The sequence below is a fragment of the Salvelinus sp. IW2-2015 genome, linkage group LG17 (genome assembly GCF_002910315.2).
Source record: "Salvelinus sp. IW2-2015 linkage group LG17, ASM291031v2, whole genome shotgun sequence".
Classification (NCBI taxonomy): Eukaryota; Metazoa; Chordata; class Actinopteri; order Salmoniformes; family Salmonidae; genus Salvelinus; species Salvelinus sp. IW2-2015.
Genome location: NC_036857.1, coordinates 12,299,862 through 12,325,506, shown reverse-complemented (window position 1 = coordinate 12,325,506; position 25,645 = coordinate 12,299,862). Strand labels below are relative to the sequence as shown.

General features: G+C 41.7%; 3 protein-coding genes across 8 annotated transcripts in view; 2 read left to right on the top strand and 1 right to left on the bottom strand.

Moving 5' to 3' along the window:
* LOC111976707 (glutaminase liver isoform, mitochondrial) overlaps positions 1–5,162 on the top strand; it is a 28,114-nt gene extending 22,952 nt beyond the window's left edge. For 2 of the 4 annotated variants that reach the window (XM_024005747.2, XM_024005749.2), the window contains 7 exons: positions 194–370; positions 647–778; positions 1,022–1,114; positions 2,768–2,829; positions 3,111–3,187; positions 3,390–3,453; positions 3,760–5,162. In XM_024005747.2, coding sequence (XP_023861515.1) covers positions 194–370; positions 647–778; positions 1,022–1,114; positions 2,768–2,829; positions 3,111–3,187; positions 3,390–3,453; positions 3,760–3,916 — 762 coding nt within the window. In that variant the 3' untranslated portion in view covers positions 3,917–5,162. Of the gene's footprint in view, positions 1–193; positions 371–646; positions 779–1,021; positions 2,830–3,110; positions 3,188–3,389; positions 3,454–3,759 lie in introns of those variants that run through there. The other 2 variants (XR_002896427.1, XR_011481288.1) reach the window with 2 other exon arrangements.
* A 5-nt stretch (positions 5,163–5,167) lies between these two features.
* On the bottom strand, positions 5,168–7,329 carry LOC111976708 (SPRY domain-containing protein 4). 2 transcript variants are annotated; one of them, XM_024005750.1, is made up of 3 exons: positions 7,089–7,313; positions 6,533–6,556; positions 5,168–6,162 (listed from the first exon to the last, which is right to left on the bottom strand). In XM_024005750.1, exons 1-3 carry the CDS (start codon positions 7,219–7,221, stop codon positions 5,621–5,623), a joined length of 699 nt encoding a protein of 232 aa, XP_023861518.1. In that variant the 5' UTR covers positions 7,222–7,313; the 3' UTR covers positions 5,168–5,620. The 2 variants fall into 2 exon arrangements, with proteins under 2 accessions (XP_023861518.1, XP_023861519.1); XM_024005751.3 differs by lacking the exon at positions 6,533–6,556 and having other exon boundaries at positions 7,089–7,329.
* Positions 7,330–21,464: 14,135 nt separating this feature from the next.
* The window catches only part of LOC111977183 (acid-sensing ion channel 1-like), a 93,806-nt gene continuing 89,625 nt past the window's right edge, over positions 21,465–25,645 (top strand). For both annotated transcript variants that reach the window (XM_070447867.1, XM_024006524.3), the window contains exon 1: positions 21,465–21,986. In XM_070447867.1, coding sequence (XP_070303968.1) covers positions 21,625–21,986 — 362 coding nt within the window. In that variant the 5' untranslated portion in view covers positions 21,465–21,624. The remainder of the gene's footprint in view (positions 21,987–25,645) is intronic.

Genomic DNA, 25,645 nt, shown 5'->3' with positions numbered 1-25,645 from the left:
AATAATCCAGTATGTAATCATCTAGTTTTTCAAAAGTATCTGTAATCCGATTACAATCATTTTGCTGAGATTACATTTACTGTTTTTTGATGTTGTAATCATATTATATGTAACAGATTACATGTAATCAGTTACTCCTCAAACCTGACTGTACAATAAACCAGAGGTCTCAACTGTTCTGTTTTCTTCTCAGCTGTGCTCCATTGAGGTGACCTGTGAATCAGGCTGTGTCATGGCTGCCACACTGGCCAACGGGGGCATCTGTCCAATCACAGGCGAGCGGGTGCTAAGTGCGGAGGCTGTGCGGAACACCCTGAGCCTCATGCACTCCTGCGGAATGTACGACTTCTCTGGCCAGTTCGCCTTCCATGTGAGTCACTGAGAAACAGACAGAGGTCAATGACCTGAGGTGACCTTATCACAGCGACGGAAGAGAAAGTGAGACATCCCCATCTCATCTTCATTTATCCAATATCTTTGTTTATCGTACTGTATGTGGTAAATTAGAATGTTCCCCTTTATCTCAGAGGTGCCATGTTGCTGTCACCTATCCTGTGTTGTCAGATCAATGCAGTTAAAAGAGATGAGACAAGGTAAGTGTCATACTTAACTTCATTCTTGCTTTTTGTCTCTTCTTTTTTCCCAGGTGGGCTTGCCTGCTAAATCTGGCGTGTCGGGTGCAGTGCTGCTGGTGGTCCCTAATATCATGGGAATAATGTGTTGGTCTCCTCCCTTAGACCGTGTCGGAAATAGTGTCCGAGGCATTCACTTCTGTCAGGTATGCAGACAAGAAGAATTTCAATCCCCTATGACATAAGTTTTTACCATACCCAGCAGTAGATATTTATTCTCGTTGATTACCTTGTTTTTTGATATATTAAAAGTAATTTCAATGTCATACCTGAGTGTATATATTTTTTTCTGTATTAGACATTGTAAATTTGGAGGATTAAAAAAGAATAGAACATTGAATAATAGATCAATCTGTCTCATTTTCCCATTCTGTCTGCTAATTGATCAGGAGCTGGTTTCTCTCTTCAACTTCCACAATTATGACAACCTGAGACACTTTGCAAGGAAGCTGGACCCTCGCAGACTCTCACTTGATGATAGGGTAAGGGATAGAGTATGCACTAAGGTCCTGATTCCAACCCGGGTTAAGAGTGCGAAAATTGAACGTTATTCCTTTTTTATGCACTTTTCCCTCTATGCGTATTCTGACCTTGAACTTACGCATGAGAAGTCAACCACTATTCGTTCGGGTTGACTGACCTTGACTTAATTCCCTCATAATTCCACCACCTTTACGTGCGAGGAAACCATGAATAAGGTTGAGTGAACCTGCTGGTTCCAAGTGGAAAAAGCATCCACTTTCTTTTTTCTGATAGAAATAACAGCATTGTTCATGCACTGTCATACACATGGATAAGAGCTAGGGGAGTGAGTTATACCTCCCCCTGAGGAAAATATATCTTTACTTGGCCCTCCCCAAGCAGAAAAAAACAAACATGTAACCTTCCCCCTCCAAAATGATAATTAAAACAAAATAGCAGGGAATATTAAATCCCTTTTTAATTGACTATCAATGTTGCAGCCGTGATTTCTATGAAATCATTTGTACACCCAAACGATAGGCTTCTGTAGGGCTGAACCTGCCAAGTTGATGTATGCGCTTTAGAATGTTTTAAATTATAGCCTATGCCCAGGCTTTTCTCTGTTTTATTTTACAATTTGTATCATGTTAATTATTAGACACTTTTGGGAGCCACATACATGTATAACTGTCACTTTAGTTAGTTTTCTCAAATTTGTAGCTTAAATTTAGCATCATACCATTTACCTTTCTTTCCTCTGTCACGTCTATGTAAATTATTCCTGAGGGTCGCTAGCATTAGTAGATTATATTAGGCTAACATTGGGCAATAATTTGGGACGTGTAGCAGTTTAAACCAGTAGCCTGGCGCACGGTTCATGACAACTAGACCATTGTCATACAGTTCCATGTTTAGTGAGAATTAGAGTAGATTTATTTATAGGACTTGTTCAGCTACTATTGTAAACTTTTGTACATTTTTTTTACAAGATTTCATGGATTGAATTTGAGTATGACAACTTTCAGGATGAATGAAACCACTGTATTTTTATTCAACAATAAATTGTGTGCATAAAGGCTCTCCAAACCAGTTAAAAATAAAAAAAATTCATACATACTTTCCTAACCCTGACATTTGCCTAAATAATCTACAAGGTCTGAGTATTTTTTAATCTACCAGTTGGTGTTGAAACTAAGACCAAGATGCATAGATGGCATTATGTCATTGATCCTTATTTTCTGAACCTGTTATCTTGATTTATTCTAGTCTCTCGACAAATTCTAATTGTGGGAAGATCATATTGAAATGGATGGCTTAAGATAAATGTACTGAAAACCGTATTTAATAGAAAATCTGTTGGCCAGCAAGTGGAAGGGTTTTCAGCGGTTGAATTACATTTATTCAGAGCGCGCAAGGGAACCACGCCTGCAAAGCCTGTTACACACCTTCATACGGTAAGTCTGAATACCAACTACTGAGATGTGCATAATAAAGGCATAATTTCCTAAGTCAGAATCGGGCCCTAAGTATACTAAATGTTTCTCAAGTATACCTCTTGGGAACATTCATGTTTAGTGTTTATGCTTCCGCCACAATATCTGAAACATCGCTGTGCTTCAATATCCTTCTATGTTGATAACCCATAATTGTGATGTTTTCTTCTGACCCATCAGAACAAGTCAGTGGTTAACCTGATGTTTGCAGCTTACAGTGGTGATGTCTCTGCCCTGAGGAGGTAAAGACAGAATTTTCAGATAGTTATATAAACCTAAGCCATTATAGTTGGTCCTTCTGATTTACCAGAAAATGTAGTTTGCCTTTTCATAAACAAGCGCTGGCGCCAGATAGGCAAGAAGAATATGGCTTCAATAATTAATTTATGTGCAGCATGGAACAGACCACCCCTGGTATCAAATCAATTTCAGTTAACTTCATAATTACACCATCTGTCATTCCAATTAACCTTTCGCTATACTCTTCTTTTCTTCCTTCTCTCGTTCATGTCCTCTCCTTTAGGTTTGCTCTCTCGGCTGTGGACATGGAAGAGAAAGACTATGATTCTCGTACAGGTCTCCACGTGGCATCAGCCGAAGGTGAACCTAAATATTTTTCAGGGATAATACTGTTCTCCCACATAACATGTACTTCACCTTATTGTTCAGAGTTGTAATTCAAGTGTGTCTGCTTTGGTTTAATTGGAGTGGATGGCTTCGCTGGGATAACTATAGATATGTGAATGCATCAATGGTTGGTTGCCTTATATTGAGATTGAATTCTTCCTTCCTGTTTGTTCAGGTCATGTGGAAGCGGTGATCTTCCTAACAGAGATGTGTAAAGTGAACCCCCATATAAAGGACAGGTAGGGACACCACTTCATCATCTGCATGTCACTTTTAATAACTCACACATCTTTGAGAGATGTTCCATTGTAAAGGTCCTTCAGGCATGCATAATGGAGACTGGTGGTTTTAAAAGTGTCCAGGTCTTTAAAATCACCCAACTACAACAGACTAGTCAAGGGCTATTATGACCTGATTTGTTCTGAGACTCAGTCGGAGCATTACTTAGCACACCATCCTTTGTTTCCTTTGCCTTTCATCACATTTGCCTCTGCAGCAGTATTTCAAAGCTTTTTCATTACCGCTTATATCGCGCTCTCTATCAGGTGGGGAAACACACCCCTGGATGATGCCAGGCAGTTTGGTCGGGACGGGGTGGTGTCGGTCTTGACGGAGTACCAGCAGATGTACCTATGCAGTAATGGGTCCCAGTCAAAAACCGAAGACCAGAGAAAATTAGACACAGTGAAGGTTGTGGTTTGAGCTAGACAGGAGAGATGTCTAACCATATTGTATTTAATACAAGAGGCACTGGCAGTTTCATTCCAGATAGTTGTGCCCTTCCCCAATATCCTTGTTCACTAGCACTCCCCATAACAGATCTGATAAGACTGGGTCGGTTAAAGCAATATGGCGGAAAGCAGGTGAACTTACCTCTTCTCAAGTAGATAGGTGACAATGTTTCATAATGAAATGCAGCCATTTTGTGCCAAGAATCATGAAGAGTTGTAGCTAAGTGAGTGAGTATATTTGATATGGTCACACGTCACTATGTATAAAGGTCCCATGCACACTTTTTTAGTCCAGGTTGCTGCACATAAAAGCTTTAGGAGTCTTCAGGAGTGGACAGAATCACTGTAGCACTATATAAAGTCGATATGGCACCAACAAGTGATCAGTTGCTAGTCAGAGGGGTAATACTAAAAAGCAGGATCAATGCATTAGTCAGCTAACTTTGATTAACAACCAGAAATAACTATTGGTTTTCTGGTTCATTAAGAAACCTAAACTTAGGAATGTTTTTGATTGTTGAGTCAGTCAGACCATGCACATTTCATGCTTCTTTTTTTATTTAAAGTTATTTCAGAATATTTTGGCAAGTTAGCTGGCTAAGGCATTGCGGTATACCACTCAGGTGAACTTGGCAGATATTGATTTATGTACACACATACTTTGTCCTTACTCAAAATTGCCAGTGATGCACATGTTATGTATATATGCCACCAGTGTCTAATTTATTTATACAATGTTTTCTGTTTTTAAATCATGTATGAGCATTAATATTTTAAGGGATTTTGACACCACATAACATTACATATTAATCTACCTCAATAGGAAGTAGAACCGTTTCATAAGCAGGTCTGAAGATATGAGTGAACTATAAGCCATGTATTGTGAGGATGGGATATAACTATTTTAATTCTGGTCTTTTCTCCTTGTGTGAATACTTAACTTTTATGTTAATATAGAAACATGTTTAAATGTGATGAGTGATTGAGACTAATGAATATTCATGTATGATAGTGTCTCATCAGCATTTCCTGTTATATGCACATGAATGTTGTCTATTTACTACAGAACAGACTGGTTCTATAACATCAAAACTAAGATACGCATCCAGGATTTTCTTACTGTGATTAAGTGCTGCTGTTTTACAGACTGCTTCCTCAGGTTAAACTGTCAATGTGAGCTTGATTGCCGTATGTTATGCTCTGCTGTAAATAAATTAGTGAAAATTTGCAAAGGTTTTTATTTTGGCATACAATTTCAGCATATCAAAAGGCTAAAAAAAGGCATGGTTTAATTCAAGTTTGACAAGATAATGGAGAATGTCAGGACTTTAAGCAACATTCCCAGTACCTAATGATCTCTTGTTACACACAAGACAGCTACATATTGTTGCCATTTATTTCACACTGAAAAAATATTACACAAGAGGTAACAAAAAAATAGCTTATTGTGATGAGTTTGCCTGAGCCTGTATGGCAGTGAAATGATACACTGGATAAACTCCCTGATCTCCAAATTCTGATGGAGAATATTGCTTTTGAAAGAAATGTTCAAGTGCAAACTGCTGTAAGTGTTCAGTTTACAAAAACCAAGTTGTCAGAAAATACATTGCCATTCCTATCCCCCTCACCACTATCCACCTCCCTACCATATTGTCATCATCAGTACAGAGATACTTCACTTCAAGCCTTCGGGCTCCCCCAGACCTGAGTGTGTAAGCAGCTCTCCATCCCACAAGCCAAACGCTGGGCAGAGAGGCCCCCTGAACATGGCCCTCATGCTGTGGATCACCTTGGCCTTTGGGATGTCCACCAGGCTTATCACGCCGGCCTCGTAGTCCAACAGGATGCCCACCCGGTCAGGCTTCCCCACCAGAGTCACCGGCACCCTCTGGTTGGTTGTCATTGCAAACCACTTGCGCTGGACGTAGCCGAACACCCAGGAGGAGCTGTTGGTGCCCACACAGTCATCCCTTGACATTGCCACCAAGGCCACACCCAAACGGAACTCTGAGGACTTCTCCACCGTCACCTCCCAGTAGTGGCGGCCACCTGTGATTTGCCCGTCTCCGAACACCACGGCCCAATCCCGGAAGCGCTCAGGGTTTTGTTGGACATGGCTGGGGTCTAGGCCCAAGATGCGGTAGATGACGCCTGTGTCCTTCTTAAAGAGGTCCAGACTGCTGTGGGCTGTCCTGTCATCCAGCTTAAACTGCAGCTCTACAGAGAGAACATCAGAAATGATTAATAGATACTGACAACTGCTGAATGTTCTATAGAGCAAGGTTTCCCACTCTGTCCCCACTGCCCGATGTGCACATTTTGTTTTTTTGTCCTAGCACTACACAGCTGATTCAACTAACCAACTAATCATCAAGCTTTGATTCTTTTAAAATAGCTGTGTAGTGCTAGTGAAAAAAACATAACGTGCAAGGAGATTGGGAAACCTTGCTCTAGAGAGCAAATACATAGGCTATTGCTTGGTGAAAGTGGAGACATAAATGCCATGCGATATCTTAACATTAAATAAATATTCCCTTTATCTTGCATAACAGGCTAATAAATTGTTAATTAAACTTATTTAACTCACCCAAAGCGTTAACAGGGTGACGTCCTGTCGATAATTGAAATCTACGTTGTTAATCAACACAATGTCACCGTAGCTGGCAGGACGTCGGGTATTTATGATCGGCATGACATCTCATACTGGCAGCCACCTATCAATAATTGTTTTTGTTTGAAGTTGGCCACCGTCAGAGGATCGCGAATGTGGCCTACAGGTAAAACCACCAGTGATGTACTATCGAACCGATTTGAGTTACCGTATTCAACTACACTATAGAACGCTGAAATGCAGTTTACTTGCCCTTCCAACCACAATGTAACCAACAGTTTCAAAACTATGTTCTGTTGTAAACTTGGTAAAATGTCAGATTTCAAAACTAAAGTTAATTGACGCACAAAAATCGTCTACACACGTGTGGATGTCAAGGCAATACAAGTAGGTGGTCGTGAGCGTGGTCAGAATTGCTATTATGCAATCTCCCCTGCTCGGACCTCAAATATGCTATGCGCTAAAACTAATGCATAGCAAAGGGCGCGTCGCTCAGTGGGCCCTTGCAGTCGCAGTGCAAGTTTCTACTCACTATTGCAAGTCGTTTGGGTGCTATACCATCTTGTCGCTGGAAGAAGCGTACCACGCGTTTGTCTGCGGGACAGTGCGCTCACAACTCGTCCTGCCAGGCGACAATAATGTCCCATGCCAAAGAGCATCGCCATATTCACTTACAATGCAGAGCCAAAGATGGTGGACACAATTAAGGTAGTTCACTCAGGTTGTCTTTAAACATCGAAAACAATTTCTTCTTCTTTGGGATTGTGTTGTCCGGATCGCATCGAATTTAAGGTGCCTACACCGCCACCTATTGTACTGGAGGGAGTGAGACAATTCACGGCCTACCTACATAAAATTATTTTTGATACGGTACTATAAAATAGGGGAAAAGGAAAAATTACCCTGCCAACTATTAGCCCTCTCTAAAAAAATGTAATACCACCCCGTTCCACTATTTACTCTATCTAATCCTAATCCTCCCAGACCAACGGCCTACCCCCAGGGGTATGCGCAATGCTGTCAGGGGTACGCCAAATAAAAATGTGATTAACATTAAAAAATAACATTTAAAAAATGTTCACATTTTCAAACAGTCCATTTTATATTTTCCAACGGGGCTATACATTTGGGTGATTAGTACTACTACCAGCAGTACTACACCTGCACCTGTCATGACACAAGTTGTTCTGCTTCCACGAGCACATCCAATGCTAGCATCAGTAATTCTACATTTGTTGTTAGCCCAGCTAGCATGGACCCTGATATTTGTGAATCTGATGCAGCCAAAGACCTACTGCCCACTTACCCGGGAAAGCACCGAATAACAGACAGGGACGTTGGACCATCGAAGAGGCGCAAATATGATGAGAACTACATTGTTTTGGGGTTCACCTATATTGGGAGTAGTGCCTTTCTTCAGTCACAGTGTGTTATATGTGCAAAAGTACTATCTCACAACTTGATGAAACCTTCACCCTTGCGCAGACATTTAGAAACAAAACATGCCAATTTGAAAAATAAGACAGTTTTTTGAGCGAGAATTAAGACGACTTTTGAGTAGTAAGACATGTATAAAAGCAACAGATACCATTAATAAGAAGGGGCTTATATGGCGAGCTACTGAGTGGCTAGGACAGGCAAGCCCCATACTATTGTGGAGGACTTAATTCTTCCAGGAGATGTTTTGAAACAATTACTGCTTCGCATACAAGCCAGTGAATACTATGCGTTACAGCTGGATGAGTCAACAGACGTGGCGGGCCTGGCACATGTCCACTACGTTTATGGGGGGTCAATTAAGGAAGACATCTTCTTCTGCAAACCACTGTAAACTAGGACAACAGAAGAGGATATTTTTAAAGTACTGGACAGCTTTGTGACATCAAATGAACTTTGGTGGTCAAGATGTATTGGTATCTGTACTGAGTAAAAGCCATGGCAGGGAGACATAGTGGAGTGGTAACGCACGTGCAAGCAGTTGCTCCCGACGCCACTTGGGTACACTGCAGCATCCACCAAGAGGCTCTTGCTGCCAAGGGAATGTCTGACAGCTTGAAAGACGTTTTGGACACTACAGTGAAAATGGTTAACTTTGCTAACCACTTGCATGATGACGAGTTTCTCACACGACTGGCCAATCTGGGTGATGTTTTTTTCTTGCCTGAATGATCTGAATCTGGGATTACAGGGACTCTCTGCAACTATATTTAATGCGCGGGACAAAATTGAGGCTATGATTAAGAAATTGGAGTCTGCATTAACAAGGACAACACACAGGTCATTCCAGCATTATATTATTTGTGTGCAAATGAACTCAAAATGACAGACAATGTCAAATGTGATATAGAGAAGCACCTGAGTGAGTTGGGTACACAATTACGCAGGTACTTTCCCAAAAAGGATGACACAAACAACTGGATTCGTTATCCCTTTCATGCCCTGCCTCCAGTCCACTTACTGATATCGGAACAAGAGAGCCACATCGAAATTGCAACAAGCGGTTCTGTGAAAATTTAATTTAATCAGAACCCACTGCCAGATTTCTGGATTGGGCTGTGCTCAGAATATCCTGCCTTGGCAAATCGCACTGTTAAGACACTGATGCCCTTTGCAGTCACGTACCTATGTGAGACTGGATTCTCGGCCCTCACTAGTATAAAAACGAAATACAGGCACAGACTGTGTGTGGGAAATGATTTAAGACTGAGACTCTCTCCAATACAACCCAACATTGAGGGTTATGTGCATCCTTTCAAGCACACCCTTCTCATTAACCTGTGGTGAGTTATTCACAATTTTCGATGAACAAATACGTTTTTTTATGTAAGATAGTTAAATAAAGAGCAAAATTATTGATTATTATTATCTGTGCCCTGGTCCTATAAGAGCTCTTTGTCACTTCCCACAAGCCGGGTTGGGACAAATATTCACACTCATTCTTATGTTTAATAAATGTATCATATAGTGTGTGTGTGTGGCAGGCTTACAATGATGGCAAAAAACAACATTTGAGTGTACGCTGACCCTGGTGCTAGAGGGGGTACGCAGCTGGAGGTTGAATGTTTGAAGGGGTATGGGACTATAAAAAGTTTGGGAACCACTGCACTACATGACCGAAGTGTGTGGAACCCTGCTCGTAAAACATTTCACTCCAAAATCATGGCCGTTTAATATGGAGTTGATTCCCCCTTTGCTGCTATAACAGCCTCCACTCTTCTGGGAAGACTTTCCAGTGGATGTTGGAACATTGCTGTGGGGACTTGCTTCCATTCAGCCACAAGAGCATTCGTGATGTCAGGCACTGATATTGGGCGATTAGTCCTGGCTCGCAGTCGGCGTTCCGATTGATTGATTGAATTTATTAGACCATTTTAAAAAATACATAAGGGCTCTCCAGCCTGTGACGCCTCCACATACAATTTAAGAAAATAATCAAGGAAAACACAATAAAGCTTAAAATCTTATTAACATTGTGCTCCTTTTGGAGGGGGAAGGGGGGACGCAGTAAGGTTAGGCAGCAATGGTAGTGGCAACAGACAATGACAGACAAAATTGTTGTTTGTTTCATAATGTGAGATAATTACTACAGTTCCATTTCCTAATAAACAACTATGGACAGGTACATCGCCCTTGTCTCACATACCCTTAATATATAAAACAATCAATCCATAATATATACCAGACAATCAAAATATGATACACAACAGGCACCAAAAGGCATACTATAATCTTCCGACTCATTTTTGAGAAGTGGTAAAAAATATATATATATAATTCAGCAAAATCTTGAAACTACCTAATGGAAGTTATACATTTCAAAAGTCTTTGGAATATCAATCCAAAGACTGGCAGCGAAGTACAACGTTTATTTCCCCATACCTCTATTAAATCTAAAATAAACTATGTCAGTTTCACTTCTTCCAGTGGAATAGTTATGGTTATCCCGGAACAAGTTAAAGTAGTTACATAGGTACATGGGGACCATACTGTGCACAATCTTATGTACAAGACAGAATTTAATCTGAGAGACTCTCTCCTCCACTTTGAGCCATCTAAGGCTTTCAAAGTGGGAATGGTCAAGATGAGTACGTGCTGGAAGTTTTAGAATAATCCAGACTAATTTCTTCTGAGATGTCTTCAATTTATTTTTAATTATCTTGGGGGTTTGTACCAGGATAAATAGTCAAAGTGGTACTGAACAATGCCAATGCCACCATTGCATTCTTATCCAGATATTTGGAGGTTCTTGACAGAAACTTAATTTTATGGTTCATTTTGGCACTTTTTGTGCCATGCTGTGCCCTGTCAGATGGTTATCTAGCACACATCTAAGAAGCGGTGCATTCGGAAAGTATTTAGACCCCTTTACTTCTTCAACATTTATTTATTATTTTTTAAATGTATTATATATTTTTTTATTGAATATCCGAAACATACAATATACTTGCAGTGAAGCCGCTCAACAACTACATCATACCAGTCATCCAACAGACTCCCATTCAGATCGACACACAGAAGCATCCAGGGTCAATGCCCTGCTCAAGGGCACGTTGACATTTCTCCCACCAGGCCAAAAAACATGAACCCGAACCCTCCAAGATCCCCACCCACAGTTCCCCAATAGCTGTCCCTCACCCATTCGAAGACCCCTCCCACAGTCCCCCCCAAGAAGAAAAATAAAAAATAAAATTAATTCCATTCCCCACCCCCAAGAACCCCCCCAATGCACCAACAACCAAGAGAATGAACTAAAGAGAAAAAATAAAAAGACAGAAGAAAACAGCAAACAACAATGCAAAAAAAAATATTTAAAAAATAAAATAAATTTAAAACAAAGGACATCAAGGACAACTAAAATCATAACAGCAAGCCAACTCTATATGTTTGTGTGCATGTCTGGCACTATTAAATGTATGTGTGTGTTCTTGTATGCGTTTATTTGAATGAGAGTGTGTGTATATGCATGGGTACAAACACCTGCACGGCATCAGCATCAGGCAAACCGGCATTAGCTGTAAAAACACTGTCGAATCTTGTTATGTTCATACAAATATTTACACATGTTAAGTTTGCTGAAAATCATTCAAACGTACTTTTTATTGTTTTATTTAGACTTTTTTTTTTCTCCCCCCCATCTTTAACCATCATTCTATCACCCACACAGCAACTCCACTCCCACTTGTCTCCAATTCCACATCCCAACCCTCAGCCTATCCCATCTATCTCTGCTGGCCACCCACTTCGTGTTTCTATGCAACATATATATTTCAACTATGCTGCGATGTTTAACATACAATTTCAATCTATCTAATCGAATCTACAGATTGCGAATCGAAAATAAATACGTTTACTAAGAGTATTAGTAAACTCCGCAAAAAAAGAAACTTCCTTTTTCAGGACCCTGTCTTTCAAAGATAATTCGTAAAAATCCAAATAACTTCACAGATCTTCATTGTAAAGGGTTTAAACACTGTTTCCCATGCTTGTTCAATGAACCATAAACAATTATTGAACATGCACCTGTGGAACGGTTGTTAAGACACTAACAGCTTACAGACGGTAGGCAATTAAGGTCACAGTTATGAAAACTTAGGACAAAAAAAAGGCCTTTCTACTGACTCTGAAAAACACCAAAAGAAAGATGCCCAGGATCCCTGCTCATCTGCGTGAACGTGCCTTAGGCATGCTGCAAGGAGGCATGAGGACTGCAGATGTGGCCAGGGCAATACATTGCAATGTCGGTACTGTGAGACCCCTAAGACAGCGCTACAGGGAGACAGGACGGACAGCTGATCATCCTCGCAGTGGCAGACCACGTGGAACAACACCTGCACAGGATCGGTACATTCGAACATCACCTGCGGGACAGGTACAGGATGGCAACAACAATTGCCCGAGTTATACCAGGAATGCACAATCCCTCCATCAGTGCTCAGACTGTCTGCAATAGGCTGCGAGAGGCTGGACTGAGGGCTTGTAGGCCTGTTGTAAGGCATGTCCTCACCAGACATCACCGGCAACAACATCACCTATGGGCACAAACCCACCGTCACTGGACCATACAGGACTGGCAAAAAGTGTTCTTCACTGCCGAGTCGCGGTTTTATCTCACCAGGGGTGATGGTCGGATTTGCGTTTATCGTCGAAGGAATGAGCGTTACACCGAGGCCTGTACTCTGGAGCGGGATCGATTTGGAGGTGGAGGGTCCGTCATGGTCTGGGGCGGTGTTTCACAGCATCATCGGACTGAGCTTGTTGTCATTGCAGGCAATCTCAACGCTGTGCGTTACAGGGAAGACATCCTCCTCCCTCATGTGGTACCCTTCCTGCAGGCTCATCCTGACATGACCCTCCAGCATGACAATGCCACCAGCCATACTGCTCGTTCTGTGCGTAATTTCCTGCAAGACAGGAATGTCAGTGTTCTGCCATGGCCAGCGAAGAGCCCGGATCTCAATCCCATTGAGCACGTCTGGGACCTGTTGGATTGAAGGGTGAGGGCTAGGGCCATTCCCCCCAGAAATGTCCGGGAACTTGCAGGTGCCTTGGTGGAAGAGTGGGATAACATCTCACAGCAAGAACTGGCCAATCTGGTGCAGTCCATGAGGAGCCGATGCACTGCAGTACTTAATGCAGCTGGTGGCCACACCAGATACTGACTTACTTTTGATTTTGACACCCCCCCTTTGTTCAGGGACACATTATTCAATTTCTGTTAGTCACATGTGTCTGTGGAACTTGTTCAGTTTATGTCTCAGTTGTTGAATCTTATGTTCATACAAATATTTACACATGTTAAGTTTGCTGAAAATAAACGCAGTTGACAGTGAGGACGTTTCTTTTTTTGCTGAGTTTATATTAGCAATTGACTGATCTCCTTACAGTACTATTTCTAGGGTCAATTTTAGATCAATGCTGTGCATTTTCAGTCATTCCTGAACCTGAGACCAGAAACTGGCTACCTGAGGGCAATACCAAAATAAATGGTCTATTGATTCTGCATCCTCACAACCAAACCTGCAGAGCTTCGATGATTTTATGCCCAAATATTGAACATTTTGTTTGTGGCAAGAAGTCTATATAATAATTTTAGCTGAAAAGCACGACGTCTTGAATCTTGCATTGTTTTATATATCAACTCATACTTTTTCCACATTTTGTTACGTTACAGATTTAATCGTTTTTCCCCCTCATCAATCTACACACAATACCCCTTAATGACAAAGCAAAAATAGCTTTTTAGACATTTTTGTAAATGAAAAAAAATGAAAAAAACAGAACTATCACATTTACATAAGTATTCAGAACTTTTACTCAGTCATTTGTTGAAGCACCTTTGGCAGCGATTACCAGAGGTGTGACCAAGTCATTGTTTTACAAGTCACAAGTAAGCCTCAAGTCTTAGCACTCATGTCAAGTCCCAAGTCAAGACAGGCAAGTCCGAGTCAAATCTCAAGTCAAGACCGTCAAGTATCAAGTCAAGTCTCAATTTCTAAGCTTTGAGTTGAGTCCTAAACAAGTCATAATGCGCTCTTCACCAAATGTAATACCATTTCATATTTTTAACAAGAGTAATAGTATATTACACAATAGTTTACACAAATCATGAATGCTTTTAAAAATATCTATAAATGTATTACTTTCCAAATAAATGTTATATTTCCATGGAAATACATGGGTAGCCATGAGAAAGACACACCCCCTAACGTATGTCAATGGTTTTAGGAACAGCAGTAACATCAGGCAGGATTTACGTTCTTTGTGCAGCTTCAAATGTCGAACAAAGTTGGAAATTGTTGCGCCTCCATCTGTAATTGTCTTCCTGCGTGTTTTGTGAGTTGCAATACGTTTTTTGTTGATACAGCGTCGTCTTTATATCCGAAAATAATAATTTGGGGTATCATCTTTCAAGGGCTCCATCTGAATTCATCCGCCGACGTTCCTCTGCACTGCCACCCACAACTTTTTCTCAGCTGGCACAATTTGATTGGCTGCTGTCCGATTCAAACTGTAATCCGTTAAATGAAGAGTTGATGCGCTGCACACTTTTTAATAGCATCATTTTTTATATTTGGGCTTGGGGAGGGTATCAAGTCAGGTCAAGTTATAAGGCTCAAGGTCAAGTCACGTGTCATTGGAGTCAAAGTCGAGTTGCAAGTCATCATATTTGTGACTCGATTCTGACTCGAGTCCAAGTCATGTGACTCGAGTTCACACCTCTGACGATTACAACCTCGAGTCTTCTTGGGTATCACGCTACAAGCTTGGCACACCTGTATATTGTGAGTTTCTCACATTCTTCTCTGCAGATTCTCTCAAGCTCTGTCAGGTTGGATGGGGAGCGTCGCTGCACAGCTATTTTCAGGTCTCTCCAGAGATGTTCGATCGGGTTCAAGTCCGGGCTCTGGCTGGGCCACTCAAGGACATTCAAAGACTTCCCCCAAAGCCACTCCTGCGTTGTCTTGGTTGTGTGCTTAAGGTCGATGTCCTGTAGGAAGTTGAACCTTCGCCCCAGTCTGAGGTCCTGAGCGCTCTAGAGCAGGTACTTTGCTCTGTTCATCTTTCACTCGATCCTGACTAGTCTCCCAGTCTCTGCCACTGAAAAACATACCCACAGCATGATGCTGCCACCACCATGATTCACCGTAGGGATGGTGCTAGGTTTCCTCCAGACGTGATGCTTGGCATTCAGGCCAAAGAGTTCAATCTTGGTTTCATCAGACTAGAGAATCTTGTTTCTCATGGTCTGAGAGTCTTTAGGTGGCTTTTGGCAAACTCCAAGCGGGCTGTCATGTGCCTTTTACTGATGAGTGGCTTCTGTCTGACCACTCTACCATAAAGGCCTGATTGGTGGAGTGCTGCAGAGATGGTTGTCCTCCTGGAAGGTTCTCCCATCTCCAAAGAGCTCTGTCAGAGTGACCATCGGGTTCTTGGTCACCTCCCTGACCAAGACCCTTCTCCCCTGATTGATCAGTTTGGCCGCCAGCCAGCTCTAGGAAGAATCTTCTCCATTTAAGAATGATGGAGGCCACTGTGTTCTTGGGGACCTTCAATGCTGCAGAAATGTTTTGGTACCCTTCCCCAGATCTGTGCCTCAACACAATCCTGTCTCGGAGGATGATCAATGGAAACAGGATGCACCTGAGATCAAATTTCAAGTCTCATAGCAAAGGGTCTGAATACTTATGTAAGTAAAGTTTATTTGTAAACCTGTTTTTGCTTTGTCATTATGGGGTATTGTGTGTAGATTAATGAGGAAAAAGTCAAGGAGTCTGAATACTTTCTGAATGCACTGTAATTAAGTATTTTGCTGTGACTACTATATCACCTACTACCACCTTAAAACCAGGGGATTTCCTCAGTTTAACTTTGGACCTGAACAAGATATTTTTCTAAGGTGAAGTTACAGTTTATTGTTATATAGCCATTTACTGACATTCAAAAGTTCAGCTCTGAGGGCTTTCTCAACCACATTTTTGTATTTGTGGGAAACCAATCTGTACAGGCAGATTTCAGATCATTTATATACAACGGGGTACTCCCTTGGGGTACCCCGCAGTTCAAGATTTTGAGTTAAGACAGGGTCCACATCCACCATCTGTTTTCTTCCTTGCAGATAAGAGCTGACCCATTTTGTGACTAAGTTGTTAAAGCCCATGGCTCTTAGTTTGATTAACCAAATCTCATGATCCACCGTATCAAATGCCTTTTGGAGAGCTAACATAACCATACCACAAAATTTCCCTCTTTCTACTTCCTTCCTGATGTGGTCAGTTAGATATAGTAGGCAAGTTTCAGTGGAATGGGATTTCCTAAAGCCAGATTGGAGCTCATATAGTAGATTATGTAAGGAAATATATCGGTCAATCTGTTCGAACATAATCTTTTCCAAGACCTTAGATAAAATACACAGGACTAAGAGAGGCCAATAGTTTCCATTGTCTATCTTATTACCTTTTTTATATAGAGGAATGACCCTTGCAAGTTTTAGTTCACTGGGAAAAAAGCCTAGTTCAATAGACAGATTTACAATGTGAGTTACACAGAAGGGTGATAATTACCACAGCATCCCATAGAACTCTATCAGGAATGTTGTCAAGGCCAGTTGCTTTGGAATGATCAGGTTCTTTCAGCTTCTTTAGCACTGACTCTGGCACTTTTTCAAATGAAAAAGCATCTACTTGAATCCCCTGCTGTGAGTAAAACTACTGGACTTGACTCTCCCCATAGCTACCTGATTGAAAAGGTAACTTGCTAATGTATTAGCTATAGTTGTAAAATAGCTATTCAGACTGTCTGCAACCAGGGCTCTGTGCAGGCCAGTCAAGTTCTTCCACATCAATCTCGACAAACCATTTCTGTATGGATCTCCCTTTCTGCACGGGGGCATTGTCATGCTGAAACAGGAAAGGGCCTTCCCCAAACTGTTGCCACAAAGTTGGAAGCACATAATCGTCTAGAATTTCCCTTCACTGGAAATAATGGCCTAGCCCAGACCATGAAAAACAGCCCCAGACCATTATTCCTCCTTCACCAAACTTTACAGTTGGCATTTAGGCAGGTAGCGTTCTCCTGGCATTCGCCAAACCCAGGTTCGTCCATCGGACTGCCACATTGTGAAGAGTGATTCATCACTCCAGAGAACGCATTTCCACTGCTCCAGAGTCCAATGGCGTGCTTTACACCACTCCAGCCAACGTTTGGCATTGCACATGGTGATCTTGGGCTTGTGTGCGGCTGCTTGGCCATTGAAACCCATTTCATGAAGCTCCCGATGAACAGTTCTTGTGCTGAAATAGAACATGTTCCACTGTCTCCATCTCCTCCTGACAATGATCACACGTCCCAGTCGGATGTTTTCCCACCAATTTCAATGTACTATTGAGCCTTGTGTGTCCCAGCCTCAGCCTTGTAATTAGACTTTCCTCCCTTCTCTCTCGGCCCGAGGACCTCACTGACCCCACCTTTTCTGGATCTTATACAGGTGTCTTCCCTTTTTCTCCCCTTTCCACAACTCTTGTCACTTGTTTTTAACCACTTTTTATTAACCCCATGGCTTCTGCTTTACTGATTTGACGATTTCATCTCAACATTAGGATGTTTAAAAGCCTGCTTGGCGAGAACCTCCACCTCCTCATTCCACTCTACTCCCACATAACCTGAGGAACATCACAAATACCCCCATCTGTCTCACCCTATACAAGCACTGTAAAACCTCATACAATAGATCCTGTCTGCTCTGAGACACAAACTCATTTAAGCTTATCAGTGCTGCACAGGAGTCAGAGCAGATGACTACCCTGTCTAGCCTCACCTCCTCCACCCACTCTGCAGCCAATAGTATGGCCATCAACTCCTTTGTGTAAAAAGATAAATGATTCGTTGCTCTTTTCGTCACTGCCATCTTAAACTCAGGAACACTAACAGTTGCTCCTGCCATCCCTGTTTTAGGGTCCTTGATCCATCTGTGAATATGTTCAAGAAAGTGTAACAGTATAACTTTAGTCCGTCCCCTCGCCCCGGGCGCGAACCAGGCACCCTCTGCACACATCAACAACAGTCACCCACGGAGCATCGTTACCCATCGCTCCACAAAAGCCGCGGCTCTTGCAGAGCAAGGGGAACCACTACTTCAAGGTCTCAACGCGAGTGACGTAACCGATTGAAACGCTATTAGCGCGCACCACCGCTAACTAGCTAGCCATTTCACATCCGTTACACCCCCCCCCCCCTTTCGACCTCCTCCTTTTCCGCAGCAACCAGTGATCCGGGTCAACAGCATCAATGTAACAGTTTAACTTTAGTCCGTCCCGGGCACGAACCAGGGACCCTCTGCACACATCAACAACAGTCACCCACGAAGCATCGTTACCCATCGCTCCACAAAAGCCGTGGCTCTTGCAGAGCAAGGGGAACCACTACTTCAAGGTCTCAAAGCGAGTGACGTAACCGATTGAAACGCTATTAGCGCGCACCACCGCTAACTAGCTAGCCATTTCACATCCGTTACACTAGCATAGTATTGTGTTCTTAAATGTTCACTTACAACTGAATTTACTCCTTCCTTACCCTTTCAAGCAACCCTACATCTATCACTGGCTGAAGGAGCAACCCATTGAAAACAATGGTTAGTTCAGGTCTACTTAACTGGGTGTGTCTCCCATAGACAGACACCAATGCAATAGCAGCTGCTGGGTCTGGTCTACTTAGTTCATTAACTTTCATTAAACCAGAAAAAAACAGCGAGTGGGGTGTCTCGCTTCCTCTTCCGTCTCTAGCAGAGCTATTTCCTTCTTGGTAAATCTTCATCTCGCTAGGATTATTTCTAAATGGCGCAATCTACGGGAGCGGAGACTGCATTGAACACACTGTATTACATTCCCTCAGAACCATTGAAACCTGGTTTGACACTGTCCATAGTGCTGATTTGACTGGTGACGGCTCAACAGAGAGGTGGGCTCTGTCCCACAATAGGCATACGGTTTATTTAAATTATGACTTCTAAGACCAATGACTAAATTGTTTCAAATGTTTAAGTAGGCCTGTAGCCAACACATCTTCATAAAATATTTGACTTTTTAGTTTTCTATTGTTTCCATTAGACCTATGTCAGGAGAGGGATCAGGCTGGTCTCATAGACTAGACGTAACATAGTAAATTAAAATCCGGGACACTACCTAGCTAACGTTAGCTACAATAAATTGGAATTCGTAACATATCATACCAAATTGATGATAGATATCAACAAATTAATACATACCATTTTACTAATTTAAGTGTCCTGGAATTTTGTTTACTATGTTATGTCTACCCCTAAGTCCAGGTTGCAGGTGGAGGGATAGGTTATCAGTCAAGGACAATAAGAAAAGTATTTGCTTACAGGGAAAATCTTTATTTTGAAGAATGTGCAGCTAGTCAATTACTTAAAGGTGTTAAAGGAGCAGCCTAGTAGACATTCAAATATAGGGCAATGTCTACCTTACTTTTAATACAGAAATAGCTATTCATTTTTAAACTCAAGCACTCACTCAAGTCAATGATATCGTAGAGGTAGCCAGGAGTGTCCCTCAATACTCTGTACCAGTGTCAAGTGAAACACTCCCATTTAGCGAGGCTTTTATAAGTGGTCGTTCATATCCCTGGTGCATTGGAGAGATGCGTAATGCATATTTAATGACACATAATAAATATTTTGTTATATTAGTAAGGCCTGGATTACTCCCATGTTACAGAACTAGATACATTTTTCATGCCAGTATCCCATTGGGGGCTAAATGTGTCTTGGTTTATTGATGAACACGCATATACATAAATACATTTCAATCAATCAAATGTATATATAAAGCCCTTTTTACATCAGCTGATGTCAAAAAGCGCTATACAGATGTAGAAGCATGGTGGCTAGGAAAAACTCCCTAGAAAGCCAGGAACCTAGGAAGAAACCTAGAGAAGAACCAGGCTCTGAGGGGTGGCCAGTCCTCTTCTGGCTGTGCCGGCTGGAGACTATAACAGTACATTGACAAGATGTTCAAACGTTCATAGATGACTAGCCGGGTCAAATAATAATAATCACAGTAGTTGTAGAGGGTGCAACAGGTCAGCACCTCAGGAGTAAATGTCAGTTGGCTTTTCATAGTTGGCTTTTCGAGACAGCAGGTGCGGTAGAGAGAGAGTCAAAAACAGCAGGTCCGGGATAAGGTAGCACGTCCGATGAACAGGTCAGGGTTCCGTAGGCGGAACAGTTGAAACTGGAGCAGCAATACGACCAGGTGGACTGGGGACAGCAAGGACAGTTGATCCCTTTAGCGCATATCATTGAAAGCTAGCGCACCTATACTGTAGTTCGGTTTAAAAAGGTAGTAGCTAGGTTACCATCTGGAGTAGGCCTAGTGCAGGCGTTATACTAACCCTAGAGAGCTAGAGTGTGCAGCGGCTTCTGGTGTTTCAGTGGTGGGCTGAAGCAAGATAGCACACTTGTCTCTAGTCTACAAGACCAGGGTTGGTCTACAGAATCCTTTAATGCAACAGTGAGAATTTTTTTTTTTTTTTTGGTGTTATGCACAATCGTATTACTCAGAGAGAGAGAGAGCGAGAAATAGGGCTGTGCATTCTGTTGCATTCTCCATCATCTTTTCTGCATGATAGGGGAGTTTACTCATATCACAACTACATGCCACAGTTAACATCTCTCAGTGTGCAGGACAGGTCCACTCCCTTGCACTGTGCTCTCACTGCCAGCTACCAGTGCTAGACACTACTCATTAAAAAAAACGCTCACAACTGACCAATCCAACCACGAAGCCCGCCAGTGCCTAGGAACTTTTCCTGTCTCGGACCTCTCCCCTGTGGATATAGGACCACGGTACTGCCAACAGACAGTCGCAACAGAACGACGGATATGAACTAGCTAGCCTACTCTTAAACAATGAGCTGAAGCTTGACAGTCAACACGGAAGAGACCTAGTTCACTCACTCATTTGCGACCGACGCTGGAATGACTGAACGTTGTCTATATTTTTCACCGCTGTAGGCTAATGCCTTGCACTTTTTTGAGATCGGCTACCTGGACTTGATAAAACAGTCTCCCAACGCCGTCCACTGAGGATGGGGACTTTTATACGGAAAATAGGAGCATTTTGGTGAATCATACTCTTCAGTTATTTGGTTTATTTTTTACTCTTACTGTGAATTCTTGCGCGTCTGACTTCGAGGAGGGAATCCTTGGGCTGTTTTTGCAATCCGCCTTTTGAATGATGCAAATCGACAGCAAATCTCGCGCTGGTTTTCCGCACGTTCGGCGACTAGTCGTTAAATATCTATTACTTTTATTGACAGGTGCATTGGAGATGCTACAGGTGCATGGTATGGATTTTTATATGAAACACATTCCCATAGATCACATATATTAAGTGCACCAATATTGACGATTGCATGTGTTTTTATTAGCTTGGAGAGATTTGAATATGTAGGTTATTGTGAGGTGTACTAATTTACCTGCCTTCTGAACTGCAAACGATTTCAATGTCACTCAGCATTGTTTATAGCCATTAAGCGAGACTGTGAGCACAATGGAACTCAAAGTAGAATCCGAAGAAATGGACTGCAACCAGCCACCCCCAGTTGAGGCTTTTGCGCAAAACTCAACGCTGCACGGTATTTCGCACATTTTCACCTATGAGAGGGTCTGCATCAAGCGCTGTCTATGGGTCGTGTTCTTCCTGGGCTCCTTGACTTTCTTACTGTTTGTGTGCGTGGACCGAATACACTTCTACCTGGAGTACCCACACGTCACCAAACTGGACGAGATCTCGACCCCGGTGATGGTGTTCCCCGCTGTCACGTTCTGCAACCTCAACTCGTTCCGCTTCAGTCGCGTGACGCGCAATGACCTGTACCACGCAGGGGAGCTGCTAGCGCTGCTCAACCAGAGGTGAAGTAAACAAGTGGCACGCGATTCTCTATAGAATGCACTAGGTTACTTTTGTCCAGAGCCCTGAAATGGTGCCATTTCAGATCCAGCAAAACATTTTAATAGTAGGGTATGTTGCCACTGGGCAAAAACCGGTTGAATCAACATTGTTTCCATGTCATCAAAAAATAAATACATGTGAGGACGTTGAATCAAGGTGGGAAACTAATTGGATTTGCAAAAAGTCATCAATGTCAGGCCATTTAGTCTTTTTTCACCCACATTTGAACCTTCATCCAATGATGGTGAAATGTTTTGTTGATTTCTCGTTGAATTCATGTTATTTGCCAACTCAACCAAATGCAAATAAAAACTAGACGTTGAACTGATGTCTGTGCCCAGTGGGTTGTGTATTAACCCTACTAAAAGCAACACTCAGATGTAACACTCACAACACTTTTTACCTTAACACCAAGATTTTAACAATTGCAAATTTGCTGTGCATCCTTAGGCAAACACATTTTTACAGGAAATAAGTTGGCACAATTAATAGTTTTATTTTATAAAGATAGAAACTTTGAAAGGGTGTGTTTTTCCCCAAACATACTCAGCATAACTGATTACACAATTGTTCTGTATAAACAAGTGGATTATTTATCTTTAGCCTCCCCTACTGGTATATGCTGTGTATGTATGCATATATCTAACTTCATAGATTTAACTTCATTAGATTACATATACAACTTTTTCTAAATGACAAAATATTACATACATTTACCTCAAAATATTCTATAATCATATATATATATAAGTTCATAAATCTAACTTCATTAGATTGCATACAGTGAGCTCCAAAGGTTTTGGGACAGTGACACATTTTCTGTTGTTTAGGCTCTGTACTCTAGCACTTTGGATTTAAAATGGTACAATGACTATGAGATTAAAAATTAGTGGACCAAAAGTATTGGGACAAATTCACTTATATATGCATAGCACACAATGACTAATCAAATCAAATTGTATTTGTCACATACACATGGTTAGCAGATGTTAATGCAAGTGTTGCAAAAATGCTTGTGCTTCTAGTTCCGACAATGCAGTAATAACCAACGAGTAATCTAACCTAACAATTTCACAACAACTACCTTATACACACAAGTGTAAAGGGATAAAGAATATGTACATAAAAATATATGAATGGGTGATGGTACAGAACGGCATAGGCAAGATGCAGTAGATGGTATCGAGTACAGTATATATGAGATGAGTAATGTAGGGTATGTAAACATTATATTAAGTGGCATTGTTTAAAGTGGCTAGCGATACATTTTTTACATACATTTTTCCATTATTAAAGTGGCTGGAGTTGAGTCAGTATGTTGGCAGCAGCCACTCAATGTTAGTGGTGGCTGTTTAACAGTCTGATGGCCTTGAGATAGAAGCTGTTTTTCAGTCTCTCGGTCCCAGCTTTGATGCACCTGTACTAACCTCACCTTCTGGATGATAGCGGGGTGAACAGGCAGTGGCTCGGGTGGTTGTTGTCCTTGATGATCTTTATGGCCTTCCTATGACATCGGGTGGTGTAGGTGGCCTGGAGGGCAGGTAGTTTGCCCCCGGTGATGCGTTGTGCAGACCTCACTACCCTCTGGAGAGCCTTACGGTTGTGGGCGGAGCAGTTGCCGTACCAGGCGGTGATACAGCCTGACAGAATGCTCTCGATTGTGCATCTGTAAAAGTTTGTGAGTGCTTTTGGTGACAAGCCGAATTTCTTCAGCCTCCTGAGGTTGAAGAGGCGCGTAGCTGCGCCTTCTTCACCACGCTGTCTGTGGTGGACCAATTCAGTTTGTCTGTGATGTATACGCCGAGGAACTTAAAACGTACTACCCTTTCCACTACTGTCCCGTCGATGTGGATAGGGGGTGCTCCTACCACTGTAGTGTCGTCTGCAAACGTGATGATTGAGTTGGAGGCGTGCATGGCCACGCAGTCGTGGGTGAACAGGGAATACAGGAGAGGGCTCAGAACGCACCCTTGTGGACTACATCAAGCTTGTGACTCTACACATTTGTTGGATGCATTTGCTGTTTGTTATTGGTTGTGTTTCAGATTATGTTGTGCCCAATGGAAAGGAATGGTAAATAATGTATTGTGTCATTTTGGAGTCACTTTTATTGTAAATAAGAATAGAATATGTTTCTAAACACTACATTAATGTGGATGCTACCATGATTAATCAAATCAAATGTTATTTGTCACATGTGCCAAATACATCAGGTGTAGACCTTACAGTGAAATGCTTACTTACAAGCCCTTAATCAACAATGTAGTTTTACATTTTTTTATTAAAATAAATAAATACATTTAAAAAATGATGTAAAATAATATTATATTTATAATAACGACATTTGTGCAACTGAAATATTCTCACTCAGTTATTCATGATTCATTCAGGATTATCCGTGGTAGCATCCACATTAATATAGAAGTGTTTAGAAATGCATTCTATTCTTATTTACAATAAAAGCGACTCCAAAATGACACAATACATTATTTACCATTCCTTTCTATTGGCCACAAAATAATCTGAAACACAACCAAAACAAACAGCAAATGCATCCAAGAAATTTGAAGAGTCAGAAGTTTGATGTAGTCATTGCGTGCTATGAATAGTTTTTAATACATAACTGAATTTGTTCCAAAAGTTTTGGTCCACTAAAATGGGGAGACCATGTACAGAAAGGGCTGTAATTTCTAAACGGTTATGCTCAGTCTGACAGTCTGCACTCTATCATTTCAAATACAAAGTGCTTGAGTACACTCCAAAAACAAACTAAAAAATTGTCACTCTCCCAATACTTTTGGAGCTCACTGTATATAACTTTTTCTAAATGACAAATATTACATACATTTACCTCAATCTTTTGTTGGAGTGAGATAAGGAATTGAGATGAGAGATTACATTTTTAGTTGAGCAAGAGTAGTGGGAGCCAGGGAAAGTGTTGGTGACATGAAATGGTTTCTGTGAAAATTAAAGGCTGGGGGCATTTTACCCCGGTGGGGGAGGGGGGGAATCAAAGAGAGTTAATTTGTCATAGTCAGTAGTTACCTCAAGGTAGTTACATCCTCGGGAAGCACTTTGTCACTCTGATACTTCCATTTCCTTACTGTTGGTGAGTCATGCCAGCCACGCTTAGAGAGAAAGCCCCGATTTGTCTGCCTTGGATGGATGAGCCGAGAGGACTTTGCCGTCACAAAACCCCAGAGAAGAACAACAGCAGCTCAGTGAGAGAATGGTATTAACGCCTCGCTCATTGGTCCACAGCTCCATGTAGTCTACAACTTGGAATAACAAGATATGTGGGACTTAAAACGCTGGGAAAGGGCTCTGATGGCTCTGATTAACATGAGCCAAAGTTAAACCATATTTGAACAAATGCATTTTGTTGACTCTCGAAGACCGCCCTCCACAGTCTTTTCTGTATATTGTCATTTTAGTCCCAGCATTCCATCAACCTCATTGTTACCCTACTTCAAACCTACAGTTGCTTGATGTTTCCACTAGGAATGACAGAAAATGTATAGTTATCTATAGTTAAAAAAAATAATGTTTATATTGTAAACAGTAACATCCGTTTGGTCTAGGTCTGTGAACTAGACATGGGCAAGAAGGAGGGAGTGGT